Consider the following 20,748-nt stretch of genomic DNA (forward strand, 5'->3'; position numbering starts at 1 on the left):
GTGTGACCGTAAACACATCTGTGTCCCCACAACACGGTCATAAAATAAAGGAAAAAAACTGCTATCAGTGCATGTGATAGTGACACGGGCTGCTTGTTATGGTGAGCTGCACCATCACCATTTGAAGAACCTCTTCATTTAGGGGATGGTTCTTCAAAGGTTCTTCATGTTTGTTGCTGTTCTTTGGTGTGCAGAATGAAGTCAGAGCTGCAGCTAAGTGTTATTTTTATTCTAAATGAAGCATTTGATTGATAAAACGTCATAAACAAGAGAAATGTTCATCAGAGTTTCACACAAACTGTCATCTTAGAACATGTTCTGCCTGACCAGCAGTCCAGAACCCAACATATTGCGTGTTATATGTGTTCTAAAGGAAGGAGTCAAAGTTATTCCAAAAAATTATTTGACTTTTCAGCTTAAATGTAACTGAAATGATTATCAAGGTCTGTTATCAAAGTAGAACCAGGTGCTATCTAGAAAATGGTTCCCTAAAGAACCTGTTTTTGCTAAAATTCTTGGAGCACTGTTTAAGGTCCCCAGAGCTCGTCTACGCCACCAGGGGGCGGCACGCCCAGGCGCCCGCTCCTGCCTACTGCCCAGTGGACATAGCACCTGACCCCGACTTCCTGCCCTGTAGGTGGTGGGCCTACTGGGTTGGGGGGGAGTTGCTTCCCCAAGCGAAGGAGTTTAAGTATCTCGGGATCTTGTTCACAAGTGATGGGAAAATGGAGTGAGAGATGGACAGGCGGATTGGTGCGGCGTCAGCAGTAATGCGGGCGTTGTACCGGACCGTCGTGGTGAAGAGGGAGCTGAGCCGTAAAGCGAAGCTCTCGATTTACCAGTCCATCTACGTTCCAACCCTCACCTAAGGTCATGAGCTTTGGGTAGTGACCGAAAGAACAAGATCGCGGATACAAGCGGCTGAAATGAGCTTCCTCCGTCGGGTGTCTGGACTCATCCTTAGAGATAGGATGACCATTCTTTGAGGCATTTTTAGGGGCTCTTGAAAGAATCTCTTGGTTTAGAAACTGGAACTGATATTTTATGCATTAGAACCATTTTTGGTTTCAATTAGCACCTTTGCATTTCTGAGTGCAGATGTTGGCGCTGTCCAGCTCTCTGATGAAGACTGGAGCAGCAGGAGTTATGAACCTCCTGTCCACCACTGCTGTTTAGTTCTGCTGATTCTGAGCTCCAAAACCGCTTTCATGGAAAACATGGAATTGTCTGTGTGACCCCAAACTTTTGAACGGTGGTGTATGTGTCGTTGAACTGCAGTGAGTCCAGTGGAAGGTCGACCCATTGGACGGTAGTTCCAGCTCAGTCTGTGAAAAGCTTCATAATGTGTGAGGAAACAGCTTGTAGTAGACGACCTTCTTCTGTGCTGGAACCAGGTGAGCTGCAGCCATGTGATATTCATCTACAAAACAAGCCGAAATGTCAGAAAATGAGAAGAGCAACTAAGATGTGTAGAAGTGTAGAAACAGCAGATGTGATTGACAACAGCTGCTAATGTCATTACCCAGTGAGGTTCCAGAGGAAGTGTCAGCAAAGACTTCAGATCAACCTAAAGAGTCTGTTCTTTATCAGAAAGCAGAAAAGCACAAATGTGTAGAAGTTGATGGAGACGTAACGTATTTCAGTGTCAAACTACAGGACTGTGTTTACTGTGAATAAGTCATGTCTTTAACATGTCAGTCCGTCCTAATGCTGGACAGTGTCATCATCTTTCATGAGGTGTTTGCATCCCTTTTGCTCAGATTTGGATCATAAAGTGTCTTTTTAAATTTTACTGCCCAATGACAGAACATGGCTTTAGGGTGGCGCGTTATATGTTCAGTCTGCATGACATTACATGTTCAGATTAATGGTGTTTAATGATGATTAATGCTGGTTAATGGTAAATTATGGTGTTTAATGGCAATTAATGGTGTTTAATTCAGAATAATGGGGATCAATGGTGTTTAATGGTGATTCGTGGTGATTTATGGTAGTGAATCGGTTGATCCCAGTTAATCTTCTGGCTGTTTTTCTCTAAATAAACTGGTCGTGTTGCAACTGTTGGTTTGTAGGACAAACACTGGTTGAGTTCAGGATCAGTCAGACTCATTAATAGATTAATAATAGGTTAAACTTAGAGTTGGCAGTGATCATCCTGTCACTGCTTTGAAAAACCGAGCTGACCTTTGATCGTATTTATTTGGTGAAGAGTCCTGTTTTGTCTCGACGTCTGATGCGATGATTAAAGCTTGAATGTAAACGATTTAAAATGTGTTTTGTCAGCTCTCGGATAGAAAAGACAGCAGTGCAGTTGGCCTCGGTGTGTGGAGGTGTGATGTGCAGCTGCAGCCAGAGAACAGATCTGCAGTTTGATCTCAGCACTGTGAGGAAAACTATTTCCAGCCTGAGTGATGATCCCAGTGGAAGCTAAACCTCAACGCTTCCAGAGTTAAAGCTCTGCTGAAGCTTTGTTTGCTGCAGTGTATTCGTCCACCCAACGGCTGCTCCTCTTTATCCTTATTCTCTTGTATTGTCATTTTTCTTATACACAACAATGTGGAATTTATGAGTGAATGTCATTTTGACGCGTGGAACTGTGCCACCGTTCATTCATTCCTCCACTGTCTTTACCCTCATTTACTGTTTCTGTCTATCCTACAAAAGCATCAAATTCCCAAAAAAGAAAAGCATTCAAAGAGAGCAGCACTACGTCAAGGCGTACGTCAAACGATACAACGACTGAGCAGCCTTGGAGGAGTGCTGCGCTCTCTGAGTGCTTTTAAGTCCTGATAAGTTGGTGGTGGTGGACTCCAAGTAGGATCGCCATCATGTGATCGTCAGCAGGCAGCTGACGTAGTGTTCACTTGTTGTCATGGTTACAGTGACGCCGTGCCGCTATCTGGCAATGATACAGAATTCTTTAACAAATCCATGGATCCAGACTATAAGCTGCATCACTGCCAAAATCTAATCACTTGGTCCTTGTGTCATTTTTGACCTTCCCTGAAAGTTTCATCCACATCTGTTAGTCCATTTTTGAGTAATGTTGCTCACAGACAGACAGACAGAAAGACGAACCAACGTCGATCGACACATAACTCCGCCAAGGAACACAAAACAAAAATTACTCAACCAAAACCAGACACAAAACAAGAAAAAAGAGACACAAAACAACAACATGAAGCATAATGATGACAACGACCAGACAAAACCTTCATGAGGAGACATGAAACCACACAAACAAGACACAAAATGACTGCAAAGACAAACTAAATTACACAAAATATACCACAAGAAGGCACAAAATGGCTGCAAAATAATGCCAAATGACCGCAAAGACACACAAACTGTCCACAAAGACACTCAAAACCAGTGCAAAAAGACATTAAGTGAAAGCAGACACACAAAACGACCACGAAAAGAGACACAAGTGTCTCAAATCAAAATAAAACAACCAAAAGCAGACGTTTAACAAATCCACGGATCCAGACTATAAGCCGCATCACTGCCAAAATCTATCCGCTTGATCCTTGTGTCATTTTTGACGTTCTCTGAAAATTTCATCTAAATCTGTTATTCTGTTTTTGAGTAATGTTGCTAACAGACAGACAAATGGATGCCAGTCATCACATAACTCCACTGCGTTCCTTGGCGGATTAACAACATCCACCTGATATATGACTGGTTCTCCATAGCAGAGAGTGTCAGTAATGTTTACCTCTGATCAATCTCACATTTTTCACTCTGATGTGAACTGGCTGCAGTGATCAGCGGTGATGCCTGCTGTTGTTTTTGTCTCTGATTGTGAATCCTCCACCTTCGGCTGGAATCCTTTTCCGGGACAGACTGATCAGACCGAGCAGGCAGCTGAAACTTTAAGACTTTGGGATATTTGCCTGAGCGACGGACTTCACCACAGGGTTGTTGTTGAGAACCCGCTTTCTGTTCACTTACGCAAGACCTGGACGCTGCTGCCATTTGAACTGCTCAGCCGCTAGGCCAGCATTGCGTAACAGCAGGGGAGAAACTAGCGAGAGAGTTAAAAGAATAACACGTTCTGCTGCAGCGTATTGTTTACAGCAGCGGCACTGTAAGATGATAGCGTTCACAGGAGTCGCAGGAAGGGGAGGAGATGCTTGATGCTGGATGGGAGTTTGGACGGCGTTCGTGGCCTCAGGTTATGCAACCGGCTGGTGGAGCTGAGCTGCTGGATGGTGTGTGTCGTTAGTGAAGAGGCAGAGCGTGTCTGCTGCCACTCTGAACGCTCCACGTTGTCTGATCGCATTGTTGCTGCACAGCAACAGTGGAGCCGAGCCATGTCAGCCTGCAGAAGGAGGCCAAGGCCGGCGTCATCTCAGGCTCTCACAGTTAAAGTCTGAACAGTGTCAGAGAGACGCTGTGTTTACAAAACGCTCTGCGGCACGGGAAGTCCAGGAAAAATGGCTTTTAAAGGATTTTTCGTCTTATCTTCTCCTAAAGGTGGAGTCAGCAAATTCTAATCCCACACACTTTTTATGGAGTCAGTATCTGCTGGTGTGCTTTCAGTCTCAGTAGAACAAAGTGATTCACACACACACGTGTCCTGCGCACGTTCATGCTCATGCACAGAACAGGGACAAAGGGGGAAATATGGAATGAGAGGGATAGTAAAAGTAGCACATGCTCTCTGGCTCCACATGTTAACTAAATATCACCATATTTTTGCTGATTCACAAACTGCACTTAAATGCATAGAAATAATAAATAATCTGCACCAGCTGACTGATCTGGATTTGTTACTTCTCCAAGGATTGGTGAAGTTATGTGAAGATCGGCGTGCATTTGTCCATCCGTCCGTTTGTCTGTCTGTTAGCAGCATTACTCATAAAATGTCTGGTTTTGATCGTTTTGTTGTTGTTTGAGACACTTTTGTCTCTTTTCGTGGTCGTTTTGTGTCTCTGCTTTCATTTAGCGTCTTTTTGCGGTAGTTTTGAGTGTCTTTGTGGACAGTTTGTGTGTCTTTGTGGTAATTTGGCGTTATTTTGTGGCCATTTTGTGCCTTCTTGTGGTATTTTTTTGTGTAATTTAGTTTGATTTTGCAGTCATTTTGTGTCTTGTATGTGTGGTTTCATGTCTCTTCGTGAAGGTTTTGTCTGGTTTTTGTCACCATTATTTTCTGTGTTGTTGTTTTGTGTCTGGTTTTGGTTGTTTCATTTGTTTTGCGTTCCTTGGTAAAGTTATGTGACGATCGGCGTAAGTTTGTCTGTCCGTCTGTTAGCAACATTACTCAAAAACAGACCAACAGGCCTAACTGTGAGCACACTTCCAGCTGTGCCCACAAATGTTTTCATGCAGAGGAAATAAAGCCCTGATGCTTCATTACTGCAGGTGTGACTGATCTACCTGAGGACACCAATGTTCAGATTTTGGACAGGGAGGACAGATGGTTTGAGAGAGGATTGAAAGAAGCCATCCATGTCAAAGTAGAGAAGCCATCTCTGAACGGCGGGGTGGTCTGTGACATCATCTTTCACCAATTTACAATCAGGTCCTTTCAAAACTCCCCAAAAGAACTACTCAGCAGACTCATGCTAATGACCACCATTAGCACACGAGGGCTCAGTGACATCTGTGCATTTCAACGACCATCGTTGAGTAGTCAGATGAGTTTTGGTATCGGTCGTTGGAATAATAGCCCTGGACACACCTCACAGAGGTTTAAAAGCTGAGGCAACACCAACCACCACCAGAACTGAAGAAGCCTCTTGGATGAGAGGTGAAACGTCTTCAAGGAACTTTCTTAAAGTCCAGTGGATTGATTTAAACAACTTTGGATAACCATGACCCGGATGAATGAGAACCTACAGAGAGATCTACCTGAGCTTGTTGGAAGTGATCCGGGCGGTTGCTGTGCCCGTCTCAGTGCAGGATTTACCAAACAGAACATCTTTTAGAGGCAGCAGGACGTTCTCAGTCTCACTTAAAGTGTGTCAGCAGCTTGTTCCCGCTTCAGAGGGCCTCGGTGCTCGCAGGTCTTATTGGTGCTGGGCTTTCAGGACGCTCTGTTCAGTGAAATGGTGTTTTTCAGCCCTGTGTGACTAATAGGCTCCACAAACATCATAGGACAGTAACATAATGTGTGTTTGTGGAGATTCACTGTTCCACCACAACGACTCAGGAAAGATTCTGAAACGTCTCGCCAGTTATTGAATTATTGTTTTTAATCCAGCGATGACACTGATGGGATTTCATTTGTAGGTGTTTCTGGACTTATTCTTGTTCCTGCAGCTACTCTTTGTCCAAATCAGGTAGCTTTTGTGTTCTGATAGTTTGTCAGTTTTTTTCTTCTTCACTTCTTTTCCTTGTTGGCTGAAGCATCGATGCTTGTTCCACCAAAGCCTCTTATGTGGAGGTTCACCTTTATGGTTGATTTATGGTTCTTCTTGTATAAAGGAAACTGCACAAAGACAGAGAATTGAATATCTGTGGCACAATGCTGGTTTTGACGCGCACATTTTTGTGGTTTGCTTAAAGGATCTTACTGAACAGAATGAAGGCTCGGCGTGGCGACGTGACTCTGCATTACTCTACATGCTCTGTGTCTATTTTCGCTGCAGCTACATAAAGAACATGTGTGCTGTTGTGTCTGAGTGTTTATCTGTTGCTGGGCCGTGCACACTGACAGCAGTGGTGGATGGGCTTTCAGGGTATTTTTAGTTCCAGGGATTATGTGCAGAGTTGTTTTCAATTTGCTATTGGCAGGTGAGCGGCGAGGCGGAGGCGTCTGAAGCAGACAGCGGGACCTCACATTCCCTCCGTGGATCTTATTCTCAGACTTTCACTCTTTCGCTGCCGACTCTCCTCCAGTCTTCTGGCTGTTTTCTTCATTTCCTCTTGGCTGCTGGATCTTCTGCGCTCTTTACCTTCAGTCCTTTTCCTCTGCTTTGTCGCCACCTTTCTCCCAGTCTGTCCGGGTTCCTTTAGCATAAATCACCTAAATGTGGACAATCTGATTCTATAACTACGAAGTACATTTATTCATTTATTTATTATTGTTGTTGTTCATTTATTGTCCAACTGTGAGACGTTTTCCTCATGTCTCATAATTTGTTTTCTTTATATTCTTTTACTCTGGCAGCCAAGAGGGAGTTCTTCTTTTCCTCAGAGCCCAGCAGTGTAGTCGAAGGTTTATAGGGTGATAGAAACAGAGACGTTGGTTCTTTTGGGTTCCTTGGGTTCCTTGGGTTCTCTGGGTTTGTGAGGGGCCTCCATGATTGTTGTGGAAGTCTGGTTGGCCTCTCGAGCTCTCAGTTGTGCTCCTCTAAATGTTCCTGAGCAGCTGTGGTACCCTGCAGACGTGCTTGGTGAGGAAACTAAAGGAACTGAGGAAAGGAACTATAGGAACTAAGAAAGAGAACCGAAGAACTGAGGAAAGAATCCAAGGAACTGAAGAAAAACACTGTGGGAACTAAGAAAAGGAACCGAGAAACTGAGGAAAGGAACTAAAGGAACTAAAGGAACTAAGGAAAGGAACCGTGAAACTGAGGGAAGTAGCCGAGGAACCGAGAAAAGGAACCAAGGAACTGAGAAAAGGAACCAAGGAACTGTAGAAAGGAATTGAAGAACTGAAGGAAGGAACTGAAGGAACTGAGAAAAGGAAGCAAAGAACTGAGGGGAAAAACTATAGAAACTAAGAAAAAGAACCATGGAATTGAGGAATGGAGCCAAGGAACTGAGGAAAGGAACTGAGGAACTGAGGAAAGGAACGAAAGGAACTGAGTTAAAGGAACTATAAAAACTAAGAAAAAGAGCCAAGGAACTGAGGACAGAAACTAAAGGAACTAAGGGAAGGAACTATGGAACTGAAGAAAGAAAAAGAGGAACTGAGGAATGTAGCCGAAAAACTGAAGAATGGAACGATAGGAACTAAGAAAAAAGAACCGAAGAACTGAGGATGCAGCCAGAAACTGCGGAAAGGAACCAAGGAATTGAGGAAAGAAGCTGAAGAACCGAGGAAAGTACCTAAAGAAACTGAGGAAAGGAACCAAGGAATTAAGGAAAGAAGCTGAAGAACCGAGGAAAGGAACTAAAGAAACTGAGGAAAGAAACTAAAGGAACCGAGGATGCTCCTTGACTGAGTGAATTGTTGAAGATGTCTTTAGTTTGTCGTGCCGAAGTGTTTCAGGGTGATCTGAGATGTTGTGACCTCCAACAACCTCTTCTGGAGATGTTTGCAGAGTTCTGACACTGTGGCTTGTAGGTCTGAGAGCTTCACTGGTGTTTGTGTTGTTCTTGAGTTCTTCATCCTGAACAGTCTGTCGGATTTTACGTCTCGTTGTGTTCCTCCGACCAGTCGACAGGTTCAGAACACGACCTTCCTGTCGACCGTGTTGTTCTGTACTTCAGATTACATCTGATTTGCGTTACCTCTATGCTCTCTGTTTCATTCGGAAAGTGATTTTTGCTGTGAATTTACTCACATTCTTCTGCCGTTCTCTTCCCTTGAGCATGTCAGACAGAAGTGAGAAATACTCAAAAGTAGGTCAAATAGTTTTCCCTCGAGTCTGTCCCAGCACTGCAGCCTCGGACGCCAATATTTAGTCCGTATTTCCATTCTCAAATGGTAAAAGTGCTTCTGAGGTAGTAAACAGTTTCATCCGGTAATAAATCTGAGTTTGGGGGAATTTGCAAACAGAATTAGCACAGTTCACCAAAAAACAACACAACATCTCCTTCTAGTATACTCAGGGCTTAACGTGCTGTATTATTAAATCTGCATCTTGCAGCGGGGGTTTCCATGGTAACCAAAGTGTTTAAAAAAGATGATGATCGTGCCAGGATCCTGGAAACACGGCACATATGGATTTCTTCATGCCAGTACATCTGCAGAAGCAGTCACAGCCGAATCCCGAACAGTTTGGGATGACAGCATAATTATTTCACTGCAAATGTTTTCATTTATAGATTCCCACACTTTGACTCGGAATAACTGGAGGAAAAAAAAAGCTGAACAATGTGGCCGCCACCTGTTGAGGTCATGAAGGAGAGCCCAGGTTTGGAAAATAAAGCTGTAAATTGTAAAAAATGCTTTCATGGCCTAGAATTAGTGAAAGCAGCTGAAGTGAGTCTCGTGAAGCGGCTCCAAACCAAACAGTTTTAGCTCAAACGCTTTCTTCCGGTGTTCAGGATCAGATGTTTTCCCGCCGCAGGTGTCCAGCCAACACTATAATGACCCTTTCATGTTGAAAACTCCAACTCCCCGACAGTGCGTAAAGAAGCCCCGTAAAACTGAGGCTGCAGCTGAATCATTATCCTCAGACAGCGAGTCGACTCCGAGTGGAAACAGAGTTTGAACAGCTGAACCCTGAAAGCAATCGACTGTTGTTTCCTCTTTTCCCTTCGCTCAGATTCTCTCCGTCCGTTTGCTGCTAGAAATTTGCTTCCAGAGCTGAAGTGTTGAACATGAGGAGATGAATGCTGTTAATCTTTGTGCCATAATAGCGTATTTTTTATATTTATTAGGGCTTTAGGGACTTTAATTTGTTAATTTGAAATAAATAATGACAGAAAAAAACAAGAAAAGCACTCAGAGATCGCAGCACTCCGCCGAGGCCGCTCAGTCGTATCATTTCTGACGGATGAAATCTTGAAAAAAATCGTGGCAGAAATCAACATTTAATATAGATTTACCCACAAACAAATTGACCTTGCGCTGAGCACAGGCGTGTGTTCATCACGGCCAAAATCTAATCACTTGGTCTTTTTGTCATTTCTCACCTTCACTGAAAATTTCATCCAAATCCGTTAATCTGTTTTTGAGTAACGTTGCTAACAGACAGACGGACAGACGTAATCCTGCTGTTATTTTTTTGTATGTTACATTTTGTTGGGGCAGTTGTTGGAGATCCATTCAAACATCTTTCTACTGATGATGAGCAGAGTAGAGAGAAAAGTCTGGAGATAGAAAAACATCTACAGGATGAGGAGACAACAGAGAGACAAAACTGTAAAAAAGAGACATAAAATGACACAAAAGAGAAAAAACAACAAAAACGAGACACAAAGTGACATAAATTAGACACAAAACCACAAAAACGAGACACAAAATTATAAAAAATGAGACTAAATCACAAAACAAGATGCAAAATTACAAAAATGAGGCACAAAATGACAAAGTCGAGGCACAAAATTACAAAAATGAGACTCAAAATGACAAAACCGAGACAGAAAACGACAAAAATTAGACACAACACAATAAGTAAGACCCAAAATGGGGACGACAAGAGAGACTGAGATGAAAACCAAAGCTATTGGATGAATGAAATAAAGTCAGCATGGCTCAGAAACAGTGAACAGAGGAGAGAGTTGTTGGAGATCCATTCTGCATGGAGAAACATCTTTGTACTGATGATGAGCAGAGCAGAGAGGAAAAGTCTGGAGAGGAAACATGGAGACAGAAAAACATCTACAGGATGAGGAGACAACATTAGTTCAGAGTTTTACATGTGTGGAAAGATGTTGGACATGATGGTTCCAGGTTTTTACATTTTAGTAAAATAAAAATTTCTGGTTTCCTTCGTTCTGAGTCCAACTAACAGAAGACATCTCTGAGTTCTCTCTCCTTCTTCATGATGTTCTGGTTCCACTTTTGACTGAAAAATGAACCACAGTGAGTTAAAGTGAGACAGAGAGCTGAAACCCCCAGAAACTGCTGCTACTTCATAGAGTTAACTCACTTTAACTGCATAGAACCTACTGCTGTTAGAGAGGAGCTGGGAGTAAGCTGCTAATTGTGGGTTTCCCTCTCCCCAGTATCATCTCCTCATGTGCAGTGTGGCCTAATTCTGTTTTCCCATTGCAGTCGGTGTGGAAAAATGTGAGATTAGCCAGAGAGCCAGCAGTCAGAGCTGAGCTGCAGGAGGAGGAGGCCGAGCAGCCAGAGGTTTCTGCTGACAAAGCCTCCAGTGAGAGCGCTGAGGCCAAACACAGCAGTCTGAGGCCTCTGCTCAGGAAGGAAGCTGCCTTTGATGGATTCTCACACAGGTTTACTGTGAACCGGGAGCTGCTGCAGTCGGGAGGATGTTCTGGCTTTTATTATTTCAAACAGATCGGTCAGTGACACGGGAGCCCTGCTCTGCTTCCTGCTCACTGTTTAAACTGCACTGAGGGGATTTCTGTTTATTACAGCGCTGTGTCACCGTCCTGTGAAGGATCCTTAAGTACACAATCCACAGTGGAGCTGGAACCCATTCAGTCCAGTGTTCTGATGTCTCACACACACACACACACATATATTAGTAGTTAGATACTGACACACAGCAGCCTGTAAGTACGATCGTGTTTAGATGGTCAAATTATGTTAAAAATGATTGATGGAATGACTGGAAATATTTTGATTGTTACGTTTTTATTTATGCATTTTAATCCATAGTTAGATCTTTAGGGGAAAAGACAGGACTGAAGTGAGAGTCTTAGCTGTTTCTTTTGTATTACAGATTTCTTTTTAATGCCTTGTGTCATGAGCAGAGAGAAGGAGGGAATGCACCTTTTGTTTTATGAAAAAAAGCCAGGAAGTACTGATGTATAAATGTATTCTACTGTTCAAAAGTCTGAGGTCACTTAGAAATGTCCTTATTTCTGAAAGAAAAGCAACTTTTCGATGAAGATAGCATTAAATGAATGATAAATCCAGTGTAGACATAGTTAATGTGGTAAATGACTACTGTAGCTGGAATACCTCCATAAGGGTACAGAGGAACATTTCCAGCAACCATCACTCCTGTGTTCTAATGCTACATTGTGTTAGCTAATGGTGTTGAAAGGCTCATTGATGATTAGAAAACCCTTGCAGCAGTTATGTTAGCACATGGATAAAAGTGGGAGTTTACATGGAATTATCTGGATGACCTAGCCTAGCCGCGCTAGACCCAGGTCTGAAGACACAAGGGTCTAGGAACTCTCGACAGGGAGGGAGGCGGGCTAAAAGGTTGTCTATCAAATCACTCTGCAGCAATTGGGTAGGTATACAACCAATCAGTGCAACGAATAGGCTGACGTAGTTCCTAGAGCGCCGGAAATCAGAGGATGCGGGAGTTCGGGGAAGCCTTATTTATACAGTCAATGGGTGAAGCTCAAGTATATTACAGACATGTTAACAGAAAGATTATTCAGAGTCGGTGCTAATGGAGCTCAACGACTGTTGTCGTTTTTGTTGTCGACCCTGGCAGAGAATTAAATTCGTTGCCGTGGGTTGTCTAGCGCGGCTAGGCTAGTTGTTTCTGGTTGTTTCTGTCAGAATCGTCGCGCCTCTGTCGTCACTTAGTTACGCCCGCCTTCTGACTCTACACTTCATGGTGATTGGTCCGGCCAGTTTTAGGAGAATCCAGCCTCGAGCCTTATGGAGGGTAACTAGACCCACCCTGGCAGAGAATTAAATTCGTGGGTTGTCTAGCGTGGCTAGGCTATGGATGACCCCAAACTTCTGAACTTTAGTGTAGATAATTATTATTATAGTGGGTGAACAGAGCACTGGACTTCTGCTTTTTTTTCTGCACAGGCTCAGTTAGTACACTTGTAGTGGGAGCAGTCCATTGTAGAACTTAGTTGGATGACGACGCTTACATCAGCTCTGCATGGGTCGTTCTCATTTATACAGTCAGAGGTTGATGAAGAGGAACAGAACCAGAGGAGCAACGTTCATTAGCTGCAGAAGCTTCAGAACGGCTGCAGACTGTAGCTTTGTTCTGCCTGAAGAACGTCCCACAGAACCTCCAGCTCAGACCTGCGATGAGCGACGAAGTGACGGATTGCAGGAGGCCGTGAGTCGGCTCCGTGTGACATCAGCTCTTCTCTTGGAGGGAGAAGCTGCTGGAAAGAAGCGGCGTGTTGATGTAACATCGCCGCTGTCTCCTCGGTGTGAAGGAATGATGAACACTCAGACGGACCACAGTGGCGCCAGCTGCGGTGGATCGTTTTCACGGCGAGTTTGGATAAATCAGTGGCAGCGGCTGATCCTGCTGCAGCCGTCAGCAGTGATTTAAGCCCCACACCCTCCACCAGCCCTGGAATTTCCCTGCAGATCTCAGTTTCCTGCAGAACCAGCAACCATCCGAGGATCGATGAGGAGAACGCTTTGTTCTGCCGAGAACCCAACAATCGGATAATGTTCTATTAAACTAGAGTTTATTCAGAACCTTCATGTGTTTCAACGTTAGAAAAATACAACCAACACACCAAATACTACTGAAAAACACATGCACTACATGCTGGGTAGTACTGTAGACTAGTATTCAGTATGTACTGTGTGGATATACACCTCCTGTCAAAAGTTTTAGGACGCTGTCTCATTCATTTGAATGAGACAGCGTCCTAAAACTTTTGCCAGGGGGTGTACTTTTTGAGTAATTTTCAACAAATTTTAAGTAATTTTTGGGCAATTTCCATTCATTTTCCCACAATTTCTGATTAATTTGCTGGGTTTTTGTCACTATTGACAATTTTTGAAACGTATGGGGTAATTTCCAATTATTTTTCGACAACTTTCGTGTCTTTTGACGAATTTTTAATGCATGAAAAATACATCGGAGTTCTGTTAAAAACTGAAACCAGATCAGTTTTACGTCCATCCAGGTGTCACAGTCTAAAGCCCAAAAAAAAAAAACTTGACAAATTTCAAGACATTTTGGACAGTTATGAGGAATTTTGGACATTTTTTTTTGAGTCATTTTCAAAAGTTTTCCATTATTTTGGAAAATCTGTAAGTCGTTTGGGACAGTTTTTCTGTAATTTTGCGCCACTTTCATGTCATTTGACTGATTTTTGTTTAATAGAGGAGAAACATAACAAAAGTAAGTCTGATGGACGGACAAACCAACGTGGATCGTCACAGAACTCCAACATGCTCTTTAACTCAGAGCGTTTTTAGTCGCTAAGAAATTCTGGTTGTATTTTACCGAACGTTGCTCTTCGTTTGATTTGAGCTCGACTGGATCTGAAGTGTTCAGATTTTCTGTGGAAGTGAAGGAATCCTGCAGCTCAGAGGGGAGGAAGTGAGCGTCGAAATATTTCTCAGGTGTCCGTCAGAATGCTGGGAGCTCAATGTTTCCGTGGCTTCACTTTCAGATCCGCTCTTTAGAAAAGATTCTCCAGAAGCTAAATGATAGTAATCGGGACAGAAGCTTCTTCATCTCTGAACACATTTGCCACAATGCTTTCTAGAATTTAGCTTTTGTCCCAAATAGCAAACATTTTTTATCTGAAATGACTCCACAGCACGGGCCGGGTTTGTGAATCTGAGATTGATCAGAGCAGAGAACATTTCTCCGTCTGAAGCTGCTGTTCCTCTTCGTTTTCTGGTTTTACTGACAGCTTTTCTGTGCCTTGTTGTTTGTTGTGAGCTTCTCTCCAGTTATCTGAGTGGTGGCAGTCTGTCTGTCAGCAGGAACCAGCTCAGAGCTTTGTGAAGAGTAAAGATTCCAGAGAAGACATTAACTGTAGATTGTAAATGAATAAATTTAGAAGCATTTGTAGACCATGACAAGATGTTTGGATCAGAAAATAAAATACTAGATTGCTCATTGTTCTTTTGTCATTTTGTGTAATATTTTGTCATTTTGTGTTTTGTTTTTTTGTCCCACTTGTGTCGTTTGTCTATTTTTTTTGTAGTTTTTCGTCTCTCTCTGGTCACTTTTTGGTCTCATTTTTGTTGTTTCTCCATTTTTTGTCACTTTGTAACATTTTTTTGTCTCTTTTTCTGTTTTGTTTAGTGTTGATTGTCTAATTTTTGTCATTTTGTTTCTTGTTTTTCTTGTTTTGAGTCTCATTTTTGTAATGTTTTGTCTTGTTTTTTGTTGTTTGTTGTTTTTTGTCACTGTAGCTTTTTATGTCTCTTTTTCTGTTTTGTTTCGTGTCGTTTGTCTAATTTTTGCCATTTTGTGTCTCACATTTGTAATATTTTGTCATTTTGTGTTTTGCTTTATTCATTTGTTTGAACATCAGTTTTTGTTGGTTTTTTGTCCCGCTTGTGTCGTTTGTCTATTTTTTTGTAGTTTTTCGTCTCTCTCTGGTCACTTTTTGGTCTCATTTTTGTTGTTTCTCCATTTTTTGTCACTTTGTAACATTTTTTGTCTCTTTTTCTGTTTTGTTTAGTGTTGATTGTCTAATTTTTTGTCATTTTGTTTCTTGTTTTTCTTGTTTTGAGTCTCATTTTTGTAATGTTTTGTCTTGTTTTTTGTTGTTTGTTGTTTTTTGTCACTGTAGCTTTTTTGTCTCTTTTTCTGTTTTGTTTTGTGTCGTTTGTCTAATTTTTTGCCATTTTGTGTCTCACTTTTGTAATATTTTGTCGCATTTTTGTTGTTTTTTGTCTTTTTTGTCTGACTTTTGTCCTTTGTTTCATGTTTTTGTTGTTTTGTTTCCTTTTTGTCTCACTTGTGTTTTTTTGTCTTTTTTTTAGTTTTGCGTTTTGCTTTATTTGTAATTTTGAGCAACGTGTTTGTCATTTTGTGTTGCTTTGAACTTTTTGTCAAATTTCTTGTCTCTTTTTTGTCTTGTTTCGTATCGTTTGTCTAATTTTTTTGTCATTTTGTTTCTTGTTTTCTCGTTTTGCGTCTCATTTTTGTAATGTTTTGTCTTGTTTTTTGTTGCTTTTTGTCATTTTGATCATAAATTAAAATCCTGTATCGTTTAGTTCCAGATGTGACTAAATGTTGTGTTTCTTTGTAGACACTCTGATCTGGAAGTTGTAATGTGGAAATGACAAACTGAGGCTGAATGTTGTTGAATTTGAATTTGTTTTTCATCAGAAATTTCAGGTTTTTCACGATGTTTTTTTTTCGTAGATAATTCCTTAAATGTGGACATTTTTGCACCAAAACAAAGGAAACATTAGAAGTTATGGTATTTTATAGGTCTTTATGCTGTGATTTTACTTGTCACTGGAGATCAAATGTGGAACCTGAGCTACAATCATTCTCTGCTTTAAACTGTTCGACTGCAGGATTTCTGGAGATAAACCGGAGATCTTTCTGCCTCTTTATAAACATTATTACATTCACTTATTGACGGCTGTTTGTTGTGGTTGTGTCTAAACAGACTGTGGCGTTTTGTTGCTTCAGACTGATTCATCTCCTCCGTCTCACATCTGTCAGACGCAGCAGCACATCTGGCTGTCAGAGCAGCACGTGTCGCCAGCGGTTCCACACATGGTTCTAAGTGGAACATGTGCCGCTGCTACTGTGCAGGCCGCTGTCAGACTGGCTGTAATTAGACGTGCTGAGACTTTGATTGATGCCAGACACAATATTTCATATTTGAAACTGATCCCTTCGCTTTGTTTGCACATAAGAATCTGTTTGTTGACTTCAGGAGAAACAGTTTCTGTTAAACTCTGGAAAAAAAATCACAAAAAGTCAGAGTATCTCCAGTGCCTGAAGTCTCTTTTAGAACTCTTGAACTTTTCCTGAAGCTTCTTCTGTGTGCTGCTGCAGGTTTTGGGTTTTTACTGTCAGTCACATCTGAGGAAAATATCTCATTAATATTTTAGAATTGTGATTTTGATATAGAATAAATGAATTCTTCAGTCTTACTGTTTAGCACAGTATACATGTGGGTGAATGTTTGCAGGATGGTTCCTTTATTTAGTGTAATTATGCAGTAAGATGCAGTGTTTTAGGTCATTCCAGAACTGGAGGACATTTTACACCCATCAAACTTCAAATAATCCAAACACTAAAACATGCAGTTGTTGTAAATGTTCTTGTCCTGAGACCAAATCTAAAAAACTAGGAGAAAAGAACGTTTGAAAATATTTTTAAATACCAAATAAGTCTGGAGTTCCCCCTAAAATAACATTTTTCTCTTGTCCCACCCCCCCCCCCCGATGACCAAACTGAATCTCTAATAAAATACTTAGAATGAAGTTTAAATCTCTTTTTTTGTTGTTTTTTTTTCATTGATGTCTCTTGTAATTGTGGGAACATTCTTTTTAATCAACATAGTATTTTAAATAATAATAATTTTTCATGGAACGTGTCCCACAACATGCTAGCGTAACCTGCTGCTGACATTTTTTGTTGTTTTCTGTCTAATTTCTGTCATTTTGTGTCTCATTTTTGTTGCCTTTTGACTTGTTTTTGTCATTTTGTATCTCATTTCTGTCATTTGTTATCTTATTTTTGTTGTTTTGTTCTTGTCATTTGTGTCTTCTGTCTGTCACTTTGTGTCTTGTTTTGTGTCGTTTACGTCATCAAACAGTTTTCCTAAAGAATGTGCAGAGCAAAGCTATGTCCTCTTCTATTTTTCATTTTTTCATGTCATTGTCAGCCTTGATTGAATGTCTCTCTCTACCTCATATTATCAGGATCAGACTCATTCTTTGGACTGTTTTCCATCAGTCAGTTTGTCCTCTTGGTCAGCAGTAACAGCTAGCTAAATATCTAGCTTCTACTGCTGAGAAAAAGATCACATTAGCATGGATTAGAGTTCGCAAACAACACAGAAACATGGAATAAAAATGCTACCATTGATGTGGAAGCTGAACCAATCAAGCCTTTGATAGTTTATTATTATTATTGATGAATACAGAGCAGAAAACTGTAAAGAAAAGGTTTATTTTTCAAACATTTTGAAGCCCAAATGTCCTTCAGCCATTTACTGCCATGGAATTAAAGCAAAGACAATAAGTTCAGTGATGCAGGTGTGATGTGAGGAAATAAGATCTTTCACAGCTGTGAGCTTCTGTCTTTTCTTTGCTTCTGGGATTTAAATCCATGAATTTGTTCTGATCTGCTTCCTGTCAGTAATAATCTCTCCTTTGTTTCTGCAGACGTCATTTCTCCGACACACTTCAACCCGTACTTCAGGCGGCTGACCTTCGACGTGTCGTCTATGGAGAAAAACTCCTCCAACCTGGTGAAGGCAGAGCTCCGGATCTTCCGTCTTCAGAACCCCGGAGCCCGAGTGTCGGAGCAGCGCATCGAGCTCTATCAGGTACTTTTACCAGTTACTCTGGGTTTCATTCACCCTGTTCTGAACAAAAACGACGATTTATCTTCAACAAACTGTACAGCAGAAAGAACGACTGGAGTTCCAACTTTCTAATGATCTTTGAACTAATCTGATGTGATTCTAGCCCAGATTAGCCCCAAACCAGAACTGCAGCGTCCACTGATGTCTGTGAGGCATTTAGGGAACATCTGTAAACTGCAGCGTCCACTGATGACTGTGAGGTGTTTAGGAACATCTGGAAACTGGAACTTAATGAATAAATTTGTATTTCAGAGTCCAGAGTTTCTTCCGACTTAAAAATCAGCATCAAATGGAGGAAACACAAAGATTTCTTTTTCACTTTCTCTTATATTTGTCGGATCTCATCTAATCTGTTGACTTCTTCAGTCTCTGCTGCTGATTCACAGAATTATTGAGCCACAAAGGAAAAAACTAAAACATGCAGATTTTATTCAAGAGTCACTTTTTGACCTCTCAGAGCACAGAGACTGTTAAAGAAAAGTCCAAATCCTGCCAAACTACAGAATATTTAGCTTTTAAAAATGTTTGTTTCCTTTTTGTTGAATTCACAGAGATTAATGTGTATGAAGACGCTCGTATGATCGGATAAAGCTGTGTGTGAGGGGATCCGTTTGTGTGAAGTAAAACTTTATCCCTGAATGTGGCGCCTCTGAGTGTCGGGCTACAGTCAGGCCTTGGGGGTATTAAATAGCCCAGATAATACCCCAGGGTATAAACTGGACCAGAATATGTGTGGGAAATGAAACAGGCTTGGTACTGAAGTGTTGCTTCACCGGACCTCCTGCTGAACTCGGTTCTGGAAGCTGCTGTTAAAGAGTCAAACGGGAGAATCATCAAAGAGCCTTAAAGCTTTTTGTTGTCTGTCGAAGCGGCACGTCGTAAAAACTCCCGATTCTCTCAACCTCAGAGCCTCGGCAGCACAAATAGTGTTTTACACATTAGGCCCAGATGAGCCAACACAAACACATGGTTCCGAAGAACAGCAGAATAAAAGACGTCTGTCCAGAGTCTGGTTTCACTCGCTGCTCCTCCCAAACCTGCACAATCCATCAGACGGCCTCCGCTGAAGCTTCTCGGTTTCTGTGTTAATGCTGCTGTGAAGCTTTTACTAAATCACAAAAGATCCTGAAACCAGATCCTGCCTCATTCAATGGGTTCATCACAGGAGAGCACAGACACCTGTCCAGATGTTTTAACACCTGTCCAGGTGTTTTCAGTACCTGCTGCTGCCTTTTTAGAGTCAAAGAAGCTTTCATCTTCTTTCCTGAACTTTGCTTTAGGACAACAAACTGCAGGTTGTGAAGATAATCTGGTCCAGAATGGAGTCCAGGTGAATCAGAAGAGAAAAAAAAAACACAACACTGATGTTTAGTTTCTTGGCGTAATGTGACACAAAATGTTTTTATATTTACACAGATGTTCTCTAAACACCTCACAGTCATCAGTAGATGGTACTTTTACAGATGTTCCCTAAATGTCTCACAGCAATGGCTAGATCCCTAAATGCCTCGTAGTCATTACAGATGTTCCCTAAATGCCTCACAGTCATCAGTAGAAGGTGTAGTTTACAGATGTTCCCTAAATGCCTCACAGTCATCAGTAGAAGGTGTAGTTTACAGATGTTCCCTAAATGCCTCACAGTCATCAGTAGAAGATGTAGTTTACAGATGTTCCCTAAATGCCTCGTAGTCATTACAGATGTTCCCTAAATGCCTCACAGTCATCAGTAGAAGATGTAGTTTACAGATGTTCCCTAAATGCCTCGTAGTCATTACAGATGTTCCCTAAATGCCTCACAGTCATCAGTAGAATGTGTAGTTTACAGATGTTCCCTAAACGCCTCACAGTCATCAGTAGAAGGTGTAGGTTACAGATGTTCCCTAAATGCCTCACAGTCATCAGTAGAAGGTGTAGGTTACAGATGTTCCCTAAATGCCTCACAGTCATCAGTAGAAGGTGTAGTTTACAGATGTTCCCTAAATGCCTCACAGTCATCAGTAGAAGGTGTAGTTTACAGATGTTCCCTAAATGCCTCACAGTCATCAGTAGAAGGTGTAGGTTACAGATGTTCCCTAAATGCCTCACAGTCATCAGTAGAAGGTGTAGTTTACAGATGTTCCCTAAATGCCTCACAGTCATCAGTAGAAGGTGTAGTTTACAGATGTTCCCTAAATGCCTCACAGTCATCAGTAGAAGGTGTAGGTTACAGATGTTCCCTAAATGCCTCACAGTCATCAGTAGAAGGTGTAGGTTACAGATGTTCCCTAAACGCCTAAATGACGCTGTAGAGTCAAAGTTTCTCATTTTCTTCTGTTGTCAGATTTTGGGACACAAAGACTTGTCATCTCCGACTCAGCGCTACATCGACAGTAAGGTGGTTCGGACCCAGACGGAGGGAGAGTGGTTGTCCTTCGATGTGACCGAAGCAGTGAGTGAATGGTTGAACCACAGAGGTGAGCCTTCGATCCGTTTATTCACCATGTTTGTAGTTTTTGTTCCATCTTCAGACTGATCTACTTTGGTTTCTCCACAGACAGAAACAGTGGATTCAAGATCAGCCTTCACTGTCCCTGCTGCACGTTTGTACCGTCAAATAACTACATTATTCCCAACAAGAGCGAGGAGCTGGAGGCTCGATTTGCAGGTGATGGATCCAAACGATCACTTTTCACTTTAATTTCACTCACAGTCGGTGTGCAGGAGGTAAATCATCTGTGTGACGTTTCTGTTTTTCTTTCTTTCTTG

The 20,748-nt window shown here is 41.7% G+C and overlaps 1 protein-coding gene across 2 annotated transcripts in view; it reads left to right on the forward strand.

Annotated features, from left to right (window-relative positions):
• The window catches only part of tgfb2 (transforming growth factor, beta 2), a 34,637-nt gene that overhangs the window by 8,175 nt on the left and 5,714 nt on the right, over nt 1-20,748 (forward strand). For both annotated transcript variants that reach the window (XM_051956367.1, XM_022199478.2), the window contains 3 exons: nt 17,801-17,964; nt 20,324-20,456; nt 20,537-20,647. In XM_051956367.1, coding sequence (XP_051812327.1) covers nt 17,801-17,964; nt 20,324-20,456; nt 20,537-20,647 — 408 coding nt within the window. The remainder of the gene's footprint in view (nt 1-17,800; nt 17,965-20,323; nt 20,457-20,536; nt 20,648-20,748) is intronic.

Source organism: Acanthochromis polyacanthus, chromosome 12 (assembly GCF_021347895.1).
Source record: "Acanthochromis polyacanthus isolate Apoly-LR-REF ecotype Palm Island chromosome 12, KAUST_Apoly_ChrSc, whole genome shotgun sequence".
In the NCBI taxonomy this organism is placed as follows: Eukaryota; Metazoa; Chordata; class Actinopteri; family Pomacentridae; genus Acanthochromis; species Acanthochromis polyacanthus.